At 41.3% G+C, this 18,020-nt stretch overlaps 1 protein-coding gene across 3 annotated transcripts in view; it reads right to left on the minus strand.

Annotated features, from left to right (window-relative positions):
- Positions 1–878: 878 nt before the first annotated feature.
- LOC102452501 (cytosolic phospholipase A2 epsilon) overlaps positions 879–18,020 on the minus strand; it is a 41,924-nt gene continuing 24,782 nt past the window's right edge. For all 3 annotated transcript variants that reach the window (XM_075927206.2, XM_006130366.4, XM_075927207.2), the window contains 9 exons: positions 17,049–17,185; positions 13,369–13,591; positions 11,939–12,053; positions 7,479–7,616; positions 6,582–6,689; positions 5,798–5,989; positions 4,971–5,137; positions 2,853–3,039; positions 879–2,520 (listed from right to left, as the gene is read on the minus strand). In XM_075927206.2, the coding sequence (XP_075783321.2) occupies positions 2,312–2,520; positions 2,853–3,039; positions 4,971–5,137; positions 5,798–5,989; positions 6,582–6,689; positions 7,479–7,616; positions 11,939–12,053; positions 13,369–13,591; positions 17,049–17,185 (1,476 nt within the window). In that variant the 3' untranslated portion in view covers positions 879–2,311. The remainder of the gene's footprint in view (positions 2,521–2,852; positions 3,040–4,970; positions 5,138–5,797; positions 5,990–6,581; positions 6,690–7,478; positions 7,617–11,938; positions 12,054–13,368; positions 13,592–17,048; positions 17,186–18,020) is intronic.

Genomic DNA, 18,020 nt, shown 5'->3' on the forward strand with positions numbered 1-18,020 from the left:
ATGGATCCTCGGGCAACGGCGGGGCTGGCAGGGTATCCATGGGCTCTGGTTCAGGCAGGGCTCCTGGTGGGCCAGCCCAGTTGTTGGTGCCCAGCAAGGGTTCTGGCAGGGTCCGCATGGGTTCAGGTGGCAACCGGTGTCTCCGCAGTGCAGGCCAGGGCTCTGGGATTGGCAGGGGTCCAGGTGGCCCAACCCCGTCCTTGGGCCGGGGGTAGCACGGCTGAGGCCTATGCTGTGGGAACCAGCACTAGGAGTCTGCTTGGCTTGGCTGCTTGTCTCCGACTGAGCCCATGGCTCTTGTAGCCCCAGACCAGGCCTCTGGTTGTGGTTGGACCTGCCCACCAAGGAGTCATAGAGGGCACTTCCTCTTCTAAGTCAGCAGGTGGCCATGTTGCTGTCCCAAGCTCATTACAAATACGTATCTCTTCGCACTCTATCCACGGCAATTTTGGCTTTTTGTCTCTAACTGCTTGGCCACCCCTGAACTAGATTCCAGATCAGCATCTATGACAGCAGCAGTAGATTCAGTCCCTGGAACCTAGGCATAACCAGCCCAAGAACCGGAACTGTTGGAGTATATACCTCTCTTTGGTGACAAGTTGGATCTGCTCAAATTTATTAGCCCAAACAAAATTGTAAAATAGTTTCCACAGAGTAGTTTATCTAAAGCGAACTCAACTCACATATTAGGCTGTTCAAAAAGATAGCTGATACTGAGGTAACTGTGAATAGTTTGTTCCTTTATTCACTATACTCATATCAAGACTTTGTTTGTTATGCTCTTTGTTCCAATAATAGCTGCATTGGGTTAAAGAACATGATGTGATCATAACATTTGTCTCTGAAGTGTATCAGTTGAATATATCAGCAGAGACTGATTTTACTTTTTGCAAACAACCCTTTATTGTGCAACATACAAAAACATGAAATATTGCTTATAACTAACATTTCATCCCAAATGGTGATGACACAAGTATTATGGCTAAAAACAACCAGTCATTTCCTTCACAACAGAGACTGAAAGTTCAAATGAGTGGTATTTCTGCTGCTGATGTGGCATTCACACAGCACCCTATTTCAGATTAAAGCTTGTGATCTTACTATAGCAAGTATTGCAGAAAAGAACAAAAACCACACATTTGATCACAACTCTGAATTCTTAGTAAGCCATGTCTGGGCCCTGAGCTGTAGACTTGCAGCATCAGGACACAAAGTTTATCGGTAAAATGGGAATTACTGTCAACATATTTTGGTTTTGGAATGCAACAACTGCTACAGTATGTTTGTCATTTTACAGCTAACACCAGGTGCTTTCACAGTAGTAGAAAGAGACTTTTTTTTTTGTTAAGGAAAAAGATTTTTTTAATGCAACCCCCTGGTGAGCCCTTTCAGTGTTGTGGGGACTTGGTTCCACATATAGGTCTGCTAACACCACTCTTTTTGCAGGTGCTGCCCACCACAAGCTACCAGTAGGGTGAAGCAGGAACAGAGTTTTACTCTGTAAGATGCTACTCTACCTATGTGTCTGATTCAAGCAAGTCTATGAGGGCTCATTACACCATTAGAAGCCATTCACTGCCCTGTTTGTATGACTGTGCGGGGCATTTGTCCTTACTGTTTTTGAAACAAAGTAGTATCAGGGATCAAATGCCACCTACATATTGTGGCTACTTTACTTTATGCAGTATATATGCTCCACTTCTGAGTGCATGTCTTCTGCTTAAATGCTTCCAGGGGCCTGCTCCTGGCTTCAGTGTAACTTCAAAATCTGTGACTAGCAGCAGTGGGAGGGAATTCTGAAATAGGAAAAGGAGCATCTCATGTTTTCCTCATTGGCTCAGCAGAGTCGGGTGTGGACTTCTTCACTAGGGGAAGGAAAGTTATAAGGGCAGAAACCGTTCATTCAACCTATCCCATTCCTCACCCCCAGTGATGGCACCTAAATTGTCTGGTTTACTTTTGCATTTTAAAAGGTTTAAAATATATTTTCCATATGCCATAAATTATACTACATTCAATTTACAAACATCATTATTAGATTTCTGGAATAATTTTAAAATATTCCTCAAACAGTTTTGCTGCAATTAAATTAGTTAGGAAACAAAGTATCAATAAAGTCTTCATAGATAACCAAAATTCATCATCTAAGTCATCTATTTCACAGAGGGGAAAGAGAATCCACAGAGGTAGCCAGATTAAGTAGCTTGTATGGTGCATAATAACCAATCATCAGAAAAAATTGGTCCTTCTATGTGCTGGGAAATACAAAAAAAAAATTCAACTCAGAAGATACAGGCATTTTGGATGATGTCTATTTCTTATGTTGTCTTTTCCGTTCGATGCTTGTATGCAAGGCCTGCAGAATCAGGTGTGCGTTATTCAAGATGTTGTATTCACTTAGATTCAGCAGTCGGTGGTAGTTCTCATCAGTGTATTGGACTGAGTATGTATTATATGGGGAAAATGAACTTGTAACATCAACTTTGCCCTCTTCCATCTCTGAGTTGCAGCGTATCACACCTAGGAAAAAGATTCAAAAAGACATTGCTGTGGTATTGGGTCTATCGCCATATGAGGACAACATTTTACACTAAAAATAAACTGATGGGTATGAGACAAGGTGGAACAGGAGGCTGAAACAAGGGCTGTGAATCTCACTGCAAGGAACAGTTGATGATATAAGTAGCAATGAAAATGGTAATTTTAGGCAATGGAGAGCATCATGGAATTGAAATGAGCCGTGGGACCCAACCAGTGGAAGGAGTCATCAAATGAGAAAAGGGAATCCAGCCAGTGGGTAGACCGGCCAGGCACATCCTTAGTTAAATGCTTTGCAGCTGTGGTTAACTTACCAGGTGCTTTATAATATCGGAAGGTGTCATTCACAAGTGGGAAAAACACCACAATAGGGCTTCCTGGTGTTTCTGAATCTTGAAACAGGTAACATTCCTTTAGATTTTTCCTGTCTTCCTCGCTCAGGAAAACTTTGGGGAATGGGATTTTCTGCTCTGCATAGTACTTACAGGCCTGGTCCAGAGGCTAGGGCATTACAGAAGCGAACAGTATTAGAGTCAAAGGAGGTTACAATTATACAAGATACTCTAAGATACTCTTGGCTCACCTGGGAGGCTACAGGTAGTTTAAGACTCATGGACTATTTTAAAAGGCATTTACTACATGTACCAGAGTACTCAACACAAAATCAGGAGATACAAATAGAAATCCTTAACTTTGACTAACTGTAAATAGTTTTAAAGCTAGACTAATAACTGCATTGAGAAAACAGTTTGGTTTAATGGTTAAGTGCTCAAAGGTTAGGAAATAATAATGTATACCAGTATGCCGATACCATCTTTAATTAGATTACATTTGAATTATCTCTGTCCCAAGTAATGTAATATACCTTACTTTTTTCACAACCTGAAAGGCATATGTCTAGCAACTTGTACTACTATATACTACTCTGTATATGCTAAACAAATAGAAAATATTTTGTATCAACATGCTAAAATTGCAGCATCCTTTCTGCATGAAACTCATTTTATCCCAGTGGATGCCTATAGACGAAATGCAGCTTTGTTTGGTGTACATACTGTGCATCATGTAATTTGAAAAGTAGGGGCATAGCTGTTGTCACTCACAAAAAACATTCTATTCAAATATGTTAATAGCCTGATGTTACCATGCAGCCTCTAACAAAATGAATATCCTTATTATAAAGATCCAAATGTAACCCTTCCCTGGACTTTATATGTAACTTAATTAACTTAACCACAAAATCTAAGATTCTACCTAAATTCTCCCCTGAAGAGAGCTTCCAGAACTTCCCCTGTAGTATGCTAGCTGGTAAAATATTTCTGCTCCAGAGAGGCTGTCATACATATAAATATGTGTGTGTGTATTACACATGCGTGCGCACACATCTAGTTGGAGGCAGCAGAAATTGCTCTTTATCTTTATTCGGATTTCTAGAATCTGAGAAAGGTGACACTGCAGAAGATACCTGCCTTTCCTCTGCATCATACTTGAGTTTTACAGAGTATTAACCACCTTGTCTGAACTGACATCATAATCAATTCATTGTGTATATCATGTTAGGTCCCTTCTACAGCTCTGGTGCAAAACAGACTGATGTCCTTAGGAAGATGCAATAAATTCATAAATCAGCATCAGCCATTCCCAGCAAAATAGGAGGCAATTGGAATAATGTCATTAACTGCTACACTGAAACTCACCACAGATGGAATACATCTCTCAAAACCATGTCACTGAAAGAATCCTACCACCATATCAATTTTTTACAATTTCTAAGCCCTAATAGTCTGTCATGATGAGACCACATGAAGATGGAAGTGAGCTGTTTGAATGAATGTGTAGACCAGTGGTCTGAAACAAGGCTTTATCCAGGGTGGGGAACCTTTTTTGGGTTGTGGGCCACTGATCCACAGAAAAATCAATCAGGGGCCACACACAAGTCAGAAGCAAAACAAACCAACCCACACTGACATGAGCCCTGACTAAGAAGGAGAAAGACACTCCTTATATTCCTCTCACACACCAGAGCCTAGGGAGCTCAGGCTAATAGATTTTGTGTACTCCAGCCCTGCGGGGGGAGGCGTATGTGTAGAAGGGTGGGCTGAAGCACCAGCACAGGCTCCCCAATGCTGGGGAGGGAGCCCTGAGCCTCAGGGGCTGGATCCAGGCAAGCTGGAGCCACATCTGAACTCTCGGGCCTTAGGTTCCTCACCCCGATTTATAACACTGAAATTGCAAGCTGAATTTACTCTTTCCTGGGATCACCTTCCTATTCTAATTCTTGAAAATGTTAATAGAGGAATTAAAAATTAATTAATTTAATACATTAATTGAAATAATTGAAATAATGTAATTTTTTTAGCTATTAATTATTGAAAGGTTACAGGCAAAAGGCTATCACTGGAGAAAGCAAATGAGAACTTGACTCCTCTCACCAATGTCTGTGATCCTGCACTGTAACTTAAATGCAGGATGACATCCACTTTCCTCTCTGGCCTTAAAAGTGGTAAGCAGCTGGTATTGATGAAAAATCCAGCATCTACCATGCCCAGGAGATCTGGTTGTTGGCTCAGTTGATTGGGAGAAGCGTCTAACACAGTATCTACAAGGCAAATATTTTGTGTCATAAGAAAAACAAATGTAAGAGCAAACCTGCAAGTTCTTTGAAGAAAACAGTTGAAAAAGAAAGGGCTCAGCCCACATGGACAATTGAATTTCATGGCCATACCATGAAATTCCATAGCTTTATACGAAAGGAACAATCTTCACTGCTTTAGGGTTCTCTATGTTCTTTCTATTCCTGTCTCCTTTAAACTGCTACACTCCATTCTTCACCTGCAAGGAGCACCCAGTTTTCTCCTTCTGCTTCCCATACAGCCCCACTCCAGCAATGCCTGTTAGCACATGCTTTTCTTTAAACACACACTTGCATCCTTTGGTGGATTGAGGCCTTAGTCTTTTCTTTCTGTTCATAGAAAATGAACTTTGTCAAACATTGGTTAGTTTAACTTAGAGACTGCACCCCAAGGTGACAGGAGTTAAGCCCTACCAATCTATCACTAAAGATTTTCAGCCTCACACAATTCAGGTAATTGGGCAAATAATTGCTTTTAAAATTAGATTCCAATTTTGCTACTTATGGGTTAGAAATTGAATTTCCTTCACTGTCCTCCAAACCCAGGTCCTCTTCCTAAACTCCACACCCAAAACCATCTCAAAGGCCACAATTCAAAAAAAAAAAAAAAAAACCCAGTGCTGTTACCTTTCCATCTGCAAAAATTCTCATTCCCGAGGTAGTCATTGTGCATCTGGAAGCCCTTTAGGAAATTGTGATATTGAGCAACTGATAGACGATCTGTTAAAGTATCTCGAATAGCACTGGAAAAAGGGCCTGAAGGAATTAACACGTGACTATGCATCTCATGCGGCCTTGTAGGTAACATAGGCTCTTCCTCTGCACAAGGGGAGACAAGGAGAGAAAAGCTTTGGTTTTGTATCATCATTTTTTGGAGTGTTATCCTTGTACATCAGTGACACTGGAGGCAGATGTTAGGATGATTTATTGAATCAACAGACAATTTTTAAAGCAACCATGGTACCGTTGTTATAATATTGCCTAGTTTTATCCTCCATGTTGGTCTCTGAAACTGGTTCTAGTCTGTGTGTGTGCAAGTCTGCAAGACTCACCAGCCAATGCAATTCTGCATCCTTGTTGGCAGGATGCATGATAACCTTCAATTGCCTGATGATGTTTAACCCTTTTTACACACTCTGCAGTTTTTCTAGGTATCAGAACTGCAGCAATATTGCCCCTTGATTTGTATCCACCTGCTTTAAGTCCATGGGCCGTGGTAATTCCCTTTCAGCTGAGGAGGGTGCTGTTTATAGACCAGCCAAAAGAGCTTTGCACAGCAGCAGCATAAGGCATTCCCCTGGCTCTACAGTGTTTAAAGAACCTTCCTGCAGAGAATATGCTCATACTATGTGACAAGCATGAATCTCCAATTTAAAGATAAAGGAAAGGCAAAGATATAAAAATGTCTCACCGATATCAATTATTCTATCTTGAGTCCACCTGTGCCAGAAGTCCTCTGAACTGTTGGACAAACTCCAGATGTATAGCAGGTTCAGGGAAAATATACTGCTCCACATGCCTGTGAAGGGAAGGGAAATCAATATAGTGATCATTTGGAAGCATCTAATTGACAACTGCCTTTTGTCCTTCCCCTCCGCAGGAGTCTGAGAAGCACAATTCAAACATTCCTAAACCTTCAAGTTCTGGTGTATTTGATACTGTGGAGCTGCTGACTGTAACTCTAATTGAAGAAGTCATATCTCTAAGTTACTCAAATGTTGCACTCAAAACAGAGGAAGTGATGGGAGAGAAACCCAAGTGTAGAAATATTCAGGAAACTGAACAGAGTTTTAATGCACAAAGCCTGAGACCGTTCCATGCACTTACCTTTTCAGGGGGTTTCCTAACTTCACTAAGCAGGACTCACCTGTCTGTGAAAAAGCTCATCCCAGCCTTGAGTTGCCCTACATTTCCCCTTGAATGGGGATTCTTTGGTTGTACAACAATTTACTTGTTTGTAATACTTGTGATAAACCCATATCTCCACTAAGCTTATGATGGCAAGAGACACAGGGTCAAAGCTAAACTTGGCTGTAGACTGAGAATTCAAAATGTCTTTTTGAATGTCTTCAGACTTTTTCTATTCTAATAGAATGTTCTGGAACTTGGAAACTGGTGCGGGCAATTCTGATGTAGTGGGGACTGACAACAGATGAGGATCCTGGATGTATAGATGCACATTCAGACACATGTGCTTCCTGGCAGGCTTTTTACTAGCACTGAATATTACAGACCAGCAAATATGTACTTTCTGATTATGGTTTTGTGTTATTACAGTAGGCTGAAATTTCACAGGATAATACATCACCATGAAGGTAGCAGATCCGGGTTTCAGGGAACCTCCTTAACAGACGTCCCATAAAGAACTCGCTTCCAAAATCCTCCGAGCGAATAAATGCTCCGTATTTCAGAAATCCCACCTCATAGGGAGTGAACTCAACCCATTCTGCAAGCAGAGCCACAAAAAATACATTGAAAAGTGTCTCCCAAAATGATTGGAAAGAGGGAAACTGGTACCAAATAAATCAGAAGAGTTTTAGATGCAGTATGCCAGGGGTGGGGAACCTTTTTTGGGTTCCCCACTAACCCACAAAAAAATCACTTGGAGGCCACACACAAGTAAGAAGAAAAAAAAACACCCAAATCCTCACTGACATGGTCCCCAAGAGAGAAGGAGAAAGACACTCCCCACATGCCCCTCGTACACCAGAACCTAGGGAGGGCAGGCTAGTAGATTTTGTGTGTTCCAGTTCCATGGGCTTCCCAATGCTGAGGAGGAGCCCTGAGCCCTGGTGGCCAGACCCAGGCAAGCCAGGGGGATGAATGCGGCCCCTGGGCCCAAGGTTCCCCACCCCTGGAATAAGCCTTCTATTTTCTCTCTCATCTTTGCAAAGTATAATTTACAAACCATCATCTTCTGAGACAGATTTTCAAAGTTAGAAAATCTCTCATCTATGTGCAGTTACCTTATGTGCAAATTATGCAACTAAACTGGCATGTGCACACACACACATGAATTGTATTGTTTGTTTATTATGCAAGGCCTAATTCTGCTTTCACTTTTACTGCTATTACACCAGAGTAATTGCCCTAACATCAATGGAGTTAGCAGAATCAGGCCCTTTGTGTGTTTCCATGCATAAATTAGGGGTACACAAATGTATATGTGTAACTCTTTGGCTTGGTCCACATTCCATTGGAAGGTCGAAGTAAAATACACAACTGAGTTGACGCATCTTAAATCACATTCCCGCACCATCCACACAGCAGGAAGCCGATGGCAGCATTTTCTCACCTTTACTCCTCGTGAGTTACCAGCGCTGATGGGGGCATCTTTTGAGTTCGATCTAGTGGGTCTATACAATACCCACTAAATTGAACCTCAGAAGATTAACCGTGGCAGCATCGATCTGCCATGTAGTATATACATATCTTATGTGTTTAATTTGGAAAATGTGATTCAAAGTAAATGATTTGACACTGACACACTGATGATAATGAAGGCAGATATTTTTTCTTTCACTAGCAGGGGATAGAAGTCTTTTAACAGCAGTGTGAAGAAAATCCAGGACTAAAAGAACATGGGGAATTAATTTATTTTCCATCCAAAAGGATGTAGTACAGTACTTCCATTTCAGCAGTGAAAAGAAGCCCAGCAGTTGATTTTGTTCTATTTTTCTCTCCTCTTGGCTGAAGATAGAAAATATGGCAAAAGACCAGCTTGGCTTAACAAGGAGATCTTGCACGATCTCAAAATAAAAAAGGAGTCATATAAAAAATGGAAACTAGGACAACTAACAAAGGATGAATATAGGCAAGCAACAAGGGAATGCAGGGGCAAGATTAGAAAGGCAAAGGCACAAAATGAGATCAAACTAGCTACAGGCATAAAGGGAAACAAGAAGACCTTTTATAAATACATTAAAAGCAAGAGGAAGACCAAGGACAGGGTAGGCCCACTGCTTAGTGAGGAGGGAGAAGCAGTAACAGGAAACTTGGAAATGGCGGAGATGCTCAATGACTTCTTTGTTTCGGTCTTCACCGAGAAGTCTGGAGGTGTGCCTAACGTAGTGAATACAAGCAGAGAGAGGGTAAGTTTAGAAGATAGGATACACAAAGAACAAGTTAAAAATCACTTAGGAAAGTTAGATGTCAGCAAGTCACCAGGTCCTGATGAAATGCATCCCAGGATACTCAAGGAGCTGATAGAGGAGGTATCTGAGCCTTTAGCTATGATCTTTGAAAAATCATGGCAGACAGGGGAGATTCCAGAAGACTGGAAAAGGGCAAATATTGTGCCCATCTATAAAAAGGGGAATAAGAACAACCCAGGAAACTATAGACCGGTCAGTTTAACGTCTGTCCCGGGGAAGATAATGGAGCAGGTAATTAAGGAAATCATATGCAAACACTTGGAAGGTAATAAAGTGATAGGGAATAGCCAGCATGGGTTTGTGAAGAACAAGTCATGCCAAACTAATCTGATAGCTTTCTTTGATAAGATAACGAGCCTTGTGGATAAGGGAGAAGCGGTGGATGTCATATACCTAGACTTTAGTAAGGCATTTGATACGGTCTCGCATGATATTCTTATTGATAAACTAGGCAAATATAACTTAGATAGGGCCACGATAAGGTGGGTGCATAATTGGCTGGATAACCGTAGTCAGAGAGTTGTTGTTAACGGTTCTAAATCCTGCTGGAAAGGGATAACAAGTGGAGTTCCTCAAGGGTCTGTTTTGGGACCCGTACTGTTCAATATCTTCATCAATGATGTAGATATTGGGATAGAGATTACGCTTATTAAGTTTGCAGATGATACCAAACTGGGTGGGGTTGCGACTTCTTTGGAGGATAGGGACATAATTCAAAATGACCTTAGCAAGTTAGAGAAATGGTCAGAGGTAAACAGGATGAGGTTTAATAAAGAGAAATGCAAAGTGCTCCACTTAGGAAGGAACAATCAGTTCCATACATACAAGATGGGAAGCGACTGTCTAGGAAGGAGCACGGCAGAAAGGGATCTAGGGGTCATAGTGGACCACAAGTTGAATATGAGTCAACAGTGTGATGCTGTTGCAAAAAAAGCAAATACGATTCTAGGTTGTATCAACAGGTGTGTTGTAAGCAAAACTCGTGAAGTCATTCTGCCGCTCTACTCTGCACTAGTTAGGCCTCAGCTGGAGTACTGTGTCCAGTTCTGGGCGCCACATTTCAAGAAAGATGTGGAGAAATTGGAAAGGGTACAGAGAAGAGCGACAAGAATGATTAAAGGTTTAGAGAACATGACCTATGAAGCCAGGCTTCGTGAACTGGGCTTGTTTAGTTTGGAAAAAAGAAGATTAAGGGGGGACATGATAGCGGTTTTCAAATATCTAAAAGGGTGTCACAAGGAGGAAGGAGAAAATTTGTTCCTCTTGGTTTCTGAGGACAAGACAAGGAGTAATGGGCTTAAAGTGCAGCAGGGGAGGTTTAGATTGGACATTAGGAAAAAATTCCTAACTGTCAGGGTGGTCAAATATTGGAATAAATTGCCAAGGGAGGTGGTGGAATCTCCCTCTCTGGAGATATTTAAGAACAGGTTAGATAGACATCTGTCAGGGATGGTGTAGATGGAGCTTGGTCCTGCCTTGAGGGCGGGGGGCTGGACTCGATGACCTCTTGAGGTCCCTTCCAGTCCTATGATTCTATGATTCTACGAGAAAAGTAATAATGATGAGCAAGATTCACTGAACTCCTCCTGGGTCATGAAAACAGGATGTGTCAAAATATTTCCAATGGTTTCTTCTTCCAGTCATGCGAGATCATATTTTGACAATGGTCTGTTAATGGTATTTTGACACTTATGTTTCTAATCCTGATCAGTATCCTGAAATGTTGAATCTCCAAAACTCTCATCTTGTAACAAAACAGTAAGTTTTGAGGGGCATGGCCTGTCTCTTTGGCTACGTCTAGACTACAGGCTTATTGTGCAAGAAGCTTTTTTTCAGAAGAGATCTTCCAAAAAAACTTCTTGCGAAAGAGAACATCCACACTGCAAAAGCACTTCGAAAAAGTGATGCACTTTTTTGAAAGATAGCATCCAGACTGCCTGGACGCTATCTCACATGCAAGTAGTGATTGCTATGGACAGAATGGCCACCACGGCACCTGTGCATTTTCCTCTTCTTCGCAAAAAGGCTTCTTCATCGTAGAATGAGGATTACCAATTGCACAAAAAGCCCTCTGTTCTTTCGATTCACTATCAAAAGAATGCACTTGCAGTGTGGATGTAACTCAAGTTTTGTCGGGAAAATGGCCGTTTTTCTGACAAAACTCTGTAGAGTAGGCATACCCTTTGAGTCTGCCTACACAACCATGAGGCACAAGTGCAGCACCTGTGGGCATACCTGAATTAGCTTTGATCAATCTAGGTCTCTGAAAAAATAACAGCATAGGCCTGGCAGTACAGGTGACGGCATGGTTTAGCCACTCAAGTACAATATTGCTCAGAGTCCTATGTATGTACTCAAGTGACTAGTCCATGCTATGATGCTTATGCTGCCATGGCTACTCTGCTAGCTCCATCGTGGCTAGGCTGAATATGCCTATGACTGCTGTCCTGACTGCAGTGCAGATAAGCCATGTTTGTACAGCACACATGGGGCTGTGATCGATAAGCATTTCCAGAGAGCAACAAACAAACAACAACTGCACAAGTATGCCTATGGCCAAAATCAAACCTTGATAGATTTATAATCAACTACATCACTAGAATATCATGGTTACCTTTGAAATCTAGAGTGCTATATTTGTCCCGGACACCGATTGCCACATAGATGGGCAATGGGTTCTGACCCTCACTCAATGCTTCCTGCTGGTCCGAGAGCTTATGGTTGTCTTTCTGGGGTTGAAGAAAAACAGTTACATGAAAATGACACAGCAGTCCCTCTACTATGAACTAGACTGTAGCATTTATACCACAGCTATGCTGTGCCAGGAGAAATATTGTCAGTGATTGTTCCTCAGGCACATACGATCTCCTGCGACTACTCAATGCATGCAGGAGTAGTCAGTCTGCACTTCTTGATGTTGCAGCTTTGGTATGTGTGCTGGTACACAGAAGGGAAGAGCCACAAACCGGTCATCTCCCCAACCCCTTTTAGGCAATTTTCTCCCCAGGGTGCAGCTGGAAGCAAATAGTCCTTACATTCCTCAAGTATGGGCAATAAGCAGCCTGTGGGTTGGATGAGGTTCATCAGGGTTAGCCTATCAAACGCTTTATTTACCTGAGCATCTACAGGTACGGCCACTTGCAGCTCTCATTGGCCGCAGTTCAGCATTCCTGGCCCATGCGAGCTGCAGGAAGTGGTGGCCCAGCTGCGCCTTATCATAATTAATAATTCAAAGCTAAATTTGGATTGTGACTGCTCCTTTACAAGTGCAATATCCATTTGTAAAATTTGCACTCACATTTTATACCTGTAATTAAATTGTGAATGCAAAACTGGGCACATACATCTCTAGCTATGTGACTAAAGTTGCAGATTAGGTGGTACTTGCAACTACTGCTAATAATGTCTTGCTCATGCACAGGATTTACTATAATCAGCACCTCCAATCCTTTTTGCAACTCTTTTTGCATCTGCAAAAAGGAGGTATAGCCTTCAGTTTAACATCACAAAAAGTTGAGGATCTACTGCATTTTCAATGATCCTGCAGCCACAATACAATTTATTTAATATATGACAAGGCAGCTAAATTCTGGCTCATGAGCTGCATGAGGGTCTTTTATAGTTAAAGTACAGCTCATGGATCCCCCCCAAGCATACCCTATTCTTCATCTACCAGACTGGGTGGGTGGGAGCTCAAGGCTTCTGCCAAGCTGAGAGCGGGGATTGAGAGCTTCAGATGTTGGGGGAAGCATTCTAGGACTCACCAGGAGCGGGGATTAAACCCCTCTCAGGTTGGCATGCCCCAGGTATCCAAGTTCAGAAGACTTGGATGTGATTTGGAGGGTAGATAAGTTCGGCCACCCCTGATATATAGTATGTACTTTACCTAACCATTCCAAAATAAATTTGATTCCAATAGAATTTCCTGATGCTGATAACTCAACAGTACCACAGGGCATGCAATCTGTCTTCACAAATGTATTGCTCCTAATTCTTATAGAGAAAACATCTGCAGCTCTCTGAGAAAATAAATACATACTGTACCCCATCATGCAAAATATACTCAATGATCAGCCCCCACAGATCTATAAATGTTGTCCTGTATCCCTCTTGTTTACGCTGACACAACTGCTGGTTAAAATATTTCATGCGCTCCATAGAGAAACAATTGCTCTTGCATTTAGTCACACATTTCTGGGCTTCACGGATTTTCTCATCTAGATCCTTCTGCGACCAATAAGCATCTTCATACAAGTTTGACATGGTCCTGAAGAAGGGTAATATAGAAAAAAAAAGAAATAAACAAAAATAATCTACAAAAATTCTGTCTTTTTGTGAGATTATCAATTTTTAGTGTTTGTCGTAGTTTGTGCATTACTCTCAACTTTATAGCAAAATTTTTTTGGGGGGGGGATATCATTTGCATTTTTTCTATGACTATTTTATAAAAGGCCCATGTGAATAGTTTTTTCTAGTGTCTGATAGTTCCTTTTTCCTACAACTACAGCATTTTAAAGGCTGAAATTAATAGGTGTGAATCTTTGATTTGCATAGACTGGATAATCCATTGTAGAGAACTGACATTTCATTTTCTGTTTAATGATCATGATAAATAGAAGTTAGTTTTGACTCACGACAGTATCCTGACATCACATTATAGTCAGCATCAGCTTTATGGAAGTACTTAGAATATGACTTTCTGTTCTGGATGCATGTCCTTCTTTGGTCTTGCTGGCCTTGTGAGGGGAAAATGGGGGACGAAATATGTCTTCTGAGTCAGATAGTGACCTAGGATGTACGCCACAGGGGTTCAAATCCTGACATTACTACAGGGTTTCTGTGTCACATTGAGCAAGTCATTTCTGCACCAAATGACTGGAAGAAAGCTAATGTGATGTGAATTTTAAAAAGGGCTCCAGAGATGATCCAAACAGTTACAGGCCAGTAAGCCTGATTTCAGTGCCTGGCAAACTGGTTGAAACCATAATAAAGAGCATAATTTGTTGAGGAAGAGTCAACATGTTTTTATGTAAAGGGAAATCATGCTTCAGTAATCTACTAGAATTCTTTCAGGGGATCAACAAGCAGAGGACAAGGCCGACCATGTGGATAGAGTGTATTTAGAGCTTCAGAAAGCTTTTGACAAGGTCACTTAAGCAAATTAAGCTATGATGGGATAAGAGGGAAACTCCTCTCATGGATTGGTAACTGGTTAACATATGGGAAACAAAGGGTAGGTGTAAATGGTCAGTTGTCAGAATAGAGAGAGATAAATAGTGGTATACCCCAGGGTCTGTACTGGCACAATAATTATTCAATAGATTCATAAAAGATCTGGAGGAAGGGATAATCAGTGAAGTTGCAAAATTTGCAGATGATACAAAATTTCTCTAAATAACTAAGTCCAAAGTACACTGTGAAGAGTTACAAAGGGATCTCGCAAAACTGAGTGAGTGGGCTACACTATGACGGATGAAATTCAATGTCGATAAATGCAAAATAATGCACATTGAAAAACATAAGAAAAACAATATATATTTAAAATGTTGGGGTCTGAATGAGCTCCTATCACTCAAGAAAGAGATCTTGGAGTCATTGTGAAGAGTTCTCTGAAAACACCCTTTCAGTGTGCAACAGCAGCCAAAAAAGCTAACAAAATGTTGGGAATCATTCAGAAAGGAATTGATAATAAGACATAAAATACTGTAGTATATTGCCTCTATATAAATTCATGGTACACCCACATCTTGAATACAATGGGCATACGTGGTCACCCCATCACAAAAACAGTATACTGGAATTTGAAAAAAATTCAGAAAAGGACAACAGAAATAATTAGGGATCTGGAACAGCTTCCATTAGAGGAGCAATTAATAAGACCATGACTTTTCAGCTTGGAAAAGAAAGGACTAAGGGGGATATGATACAGGTCTATAAAATCATGATTACTGTGGAAAAAGTAAACAAGTGTTGTTTATTCTGTCATAACTAGGGGTCACCAAACGAAATTGATGGCCGCAGGTTTTAAACAAAAGGAAGTAGTTCTTCACACAACACAATCAAGCTTGGTCCTGCTGTGAGGGCAGGTGTCCTTAGCCTCTGTCAGAAGCTGGAAATGGGCAACAGAGATGATTGATCTGTTCTGTTCATTCCCTCTGGGGCATCTGGCATTGGCCATTGTCAGAAGACAGGATACTGAGCTAGATGGGCCTTTGGTCTGACCTAGTATTGGTGTTCTTATATTTTTATGTGAGAGCCACAGCTACTTCCTTTGATCACACTCAGTCCCATTGCTAGGAACATGTGACATAATTACTTTATCCTAACGCTACTGCTTATTAAAGCCTTTCATCATCCTGCTCTTTAATATAAGATTATGAAGGTTCAGAGCCACAGTCTGAGCTAGGATATGAAGAAAAAAGTTATGAGCCATAACATTTTGATGGCACATATTTGGGGTATTTTTCTTTTTGGAGGGGAGGGGTTTCTCTAAATCTTAGAACCCACTACTCACGTGACCTCAACTTTGGATCATTAATCAACTATGGATCTTCATGTTAGACAACAATTTTGAGACAATTAGAGTAAGTATGTGAATTTTATAGTACTTAGTAAAGTCAGTTGTTAAACCAGACTGGTTAAACTTTCTAGTGCAGGCCACTCCTAAGTTAGCCTCAATCTTAAATATAGTAGTGCTATTAACTCACTTTAAGGACATCATTTTTTTATGACCAGGGGCACCAACAGCTTTCACGGCAAGGTGGTGATGAGAGGGCTTCCATGATGCTAGAACAAGCAGGCACCCAACTTCAGTGCTGCCGGGAGCATAGCGCTGCCTCCCCCCCAGCCCTTAGAGCCATCAGAGTGTGCGGTGCTCCACCTGCAATTTAAAGGGCAGTAGCAATGGCAGGAGCCCCAGGTCTCTATGAATTGCTGGGCACTGGGGCAATTGCCCCTACCTCCGCCCCTTGTTGGTGGGCTTGCTTATTACTGCCCACATTGGGCCAAAGGGCACCAAACAGACACAGACTAATGTTTAGGGTGAAATGGAAGTGCACTACCTCAGGGAACTCCAGGAGGGAGAGTTGATCACTTCCCAAATATAAGGTGGACAGGATGAATAAGCATACTGCACGTCCATGCTTCTCCTGGACAGCCAATAAGCCCCACCTAGTAGTAATTCCAGCCAGCAACAGACAACCATGGAAACAGATTTGGACCCAAAGCTATAAAGAACAAATTCCTAATAACTGTGCTTAAACACTACCCATGTTCTTCAAATACTGCTGGTGTAACTTAATAAAGGGGTCTTAATTGCTATACATGGAAAGAAGGAAGAGGTCATTTTGAGCAAGACACACATAAAGGAATGTTAGACAAAGTCAAACTTTCAATTCAAGATAATATTCTATGTCCTGTAACTGAAAAGCAGGTTGTTAGATTCTCTTCAGACTTTGCAGAATCTTTACACCAACTCTGGTAATTTTCGCATCAAAACAAAATTTCAAAGGCAAGTTAAGGGGAAGGGCTAAAATAAGATTTTACAATAGAAGTTGGTTCCACCCTTACTTACAGAAAAGCTACTGGTGCTCCATAATAGAAATGGGATTACAATCTTAATGATGGAGAGCTGCTACTAACGTCTCCATGATATTTTTATCAGACCTTTTTGTACCAACATCTGACAGAAGATTAAATAAAATCTCTGATTGAGTTTTGCTTACCATGTTGTTCCGGACAAACCACTCAGGTATGTTGCACAGTCTAAAACATTTAATTTCTTGAGACCCAATAGACTGCCATATGTTGTTGTGAATGATCTCATTCCGCCGCCTGTTGTCATGATAGCCACCACTGGAATCTGTTCAACACAAAGACAGAAAGTTAGTGCAAAACAAGTGCACATGATTACTCAGAACTAGAAATGGATCAGAAATGGAGCAATGACCCCAGGTCAATTCCAAAATTTCATAATCCAGGACTCCTTGGTTTTTGATCAAGAACTGGAGGAGGAAATCCAAATACATCTTTCCTCGGGATAAGTTTAGAATCCAGACCCAGGATAATGCTATAGGGCAGGAATCATAGTAAGTTCAGGTGCTTTTATTAAAGCAAGAAATGTAATATTCACCCTCAGCCATCTCATTTCCTTATTGCTTCCTTCAATTCCCCCTTTCTTTTTTAAAATCTCCTTATCAACCTGTGAGAAAATTCACACAGCTCATAGAATGCTGTTTAATCATCCCCCTCAAAGGGCCTCCCTCTTCCATCCCCCTCCCGGATCATTAAGTTACTTAAGTGAACAGAAATTTTGCTTTTGGAACTCAGAAACTTGCAACAGAGGGCAAGTGTTTTAAAAAACATTCACTGGAGAGGTTAACTGAGTCCCCTTGAAGAGGTTTGTCACAATGCAATAAACACAGGTTAATTAGTTTAGTTAATGTGTATGAGTACTTATCATTCAAGACCATTTATGGCTGGTAATGGAACATACAGGTATGAGCCCCAGAACTGGAGATGATGTACACATTTCAAAATAGCCAGATACACAAGAGACACATGTGGTTCTCCTTCTTTATAAAGACCTCTGCAGCACTGGCACCCCGTTGGACAGGCAGACACTAGGCCAGGAGTCAGTATGTGTGTCTCATATATGCCACCGTAGTGCACAAATTCCTGAGACAGATTGCATTTAG

Source organism: Pelodiscus sinensis, chromosome 5 (genome assembly GCF_052426305.1).
Source record: "Pelodiscus sinensis isolate ZL-2025 chromosome 5, ASM5242630v1, whole genome shotgun sequence".
In the NCBI taxonomy this organism is placed as follows: Eukaryota; Metazoa; Chordata; order Testudines; family Trionychidae; genus Pelodiscus; species Pelodiscus sinensis.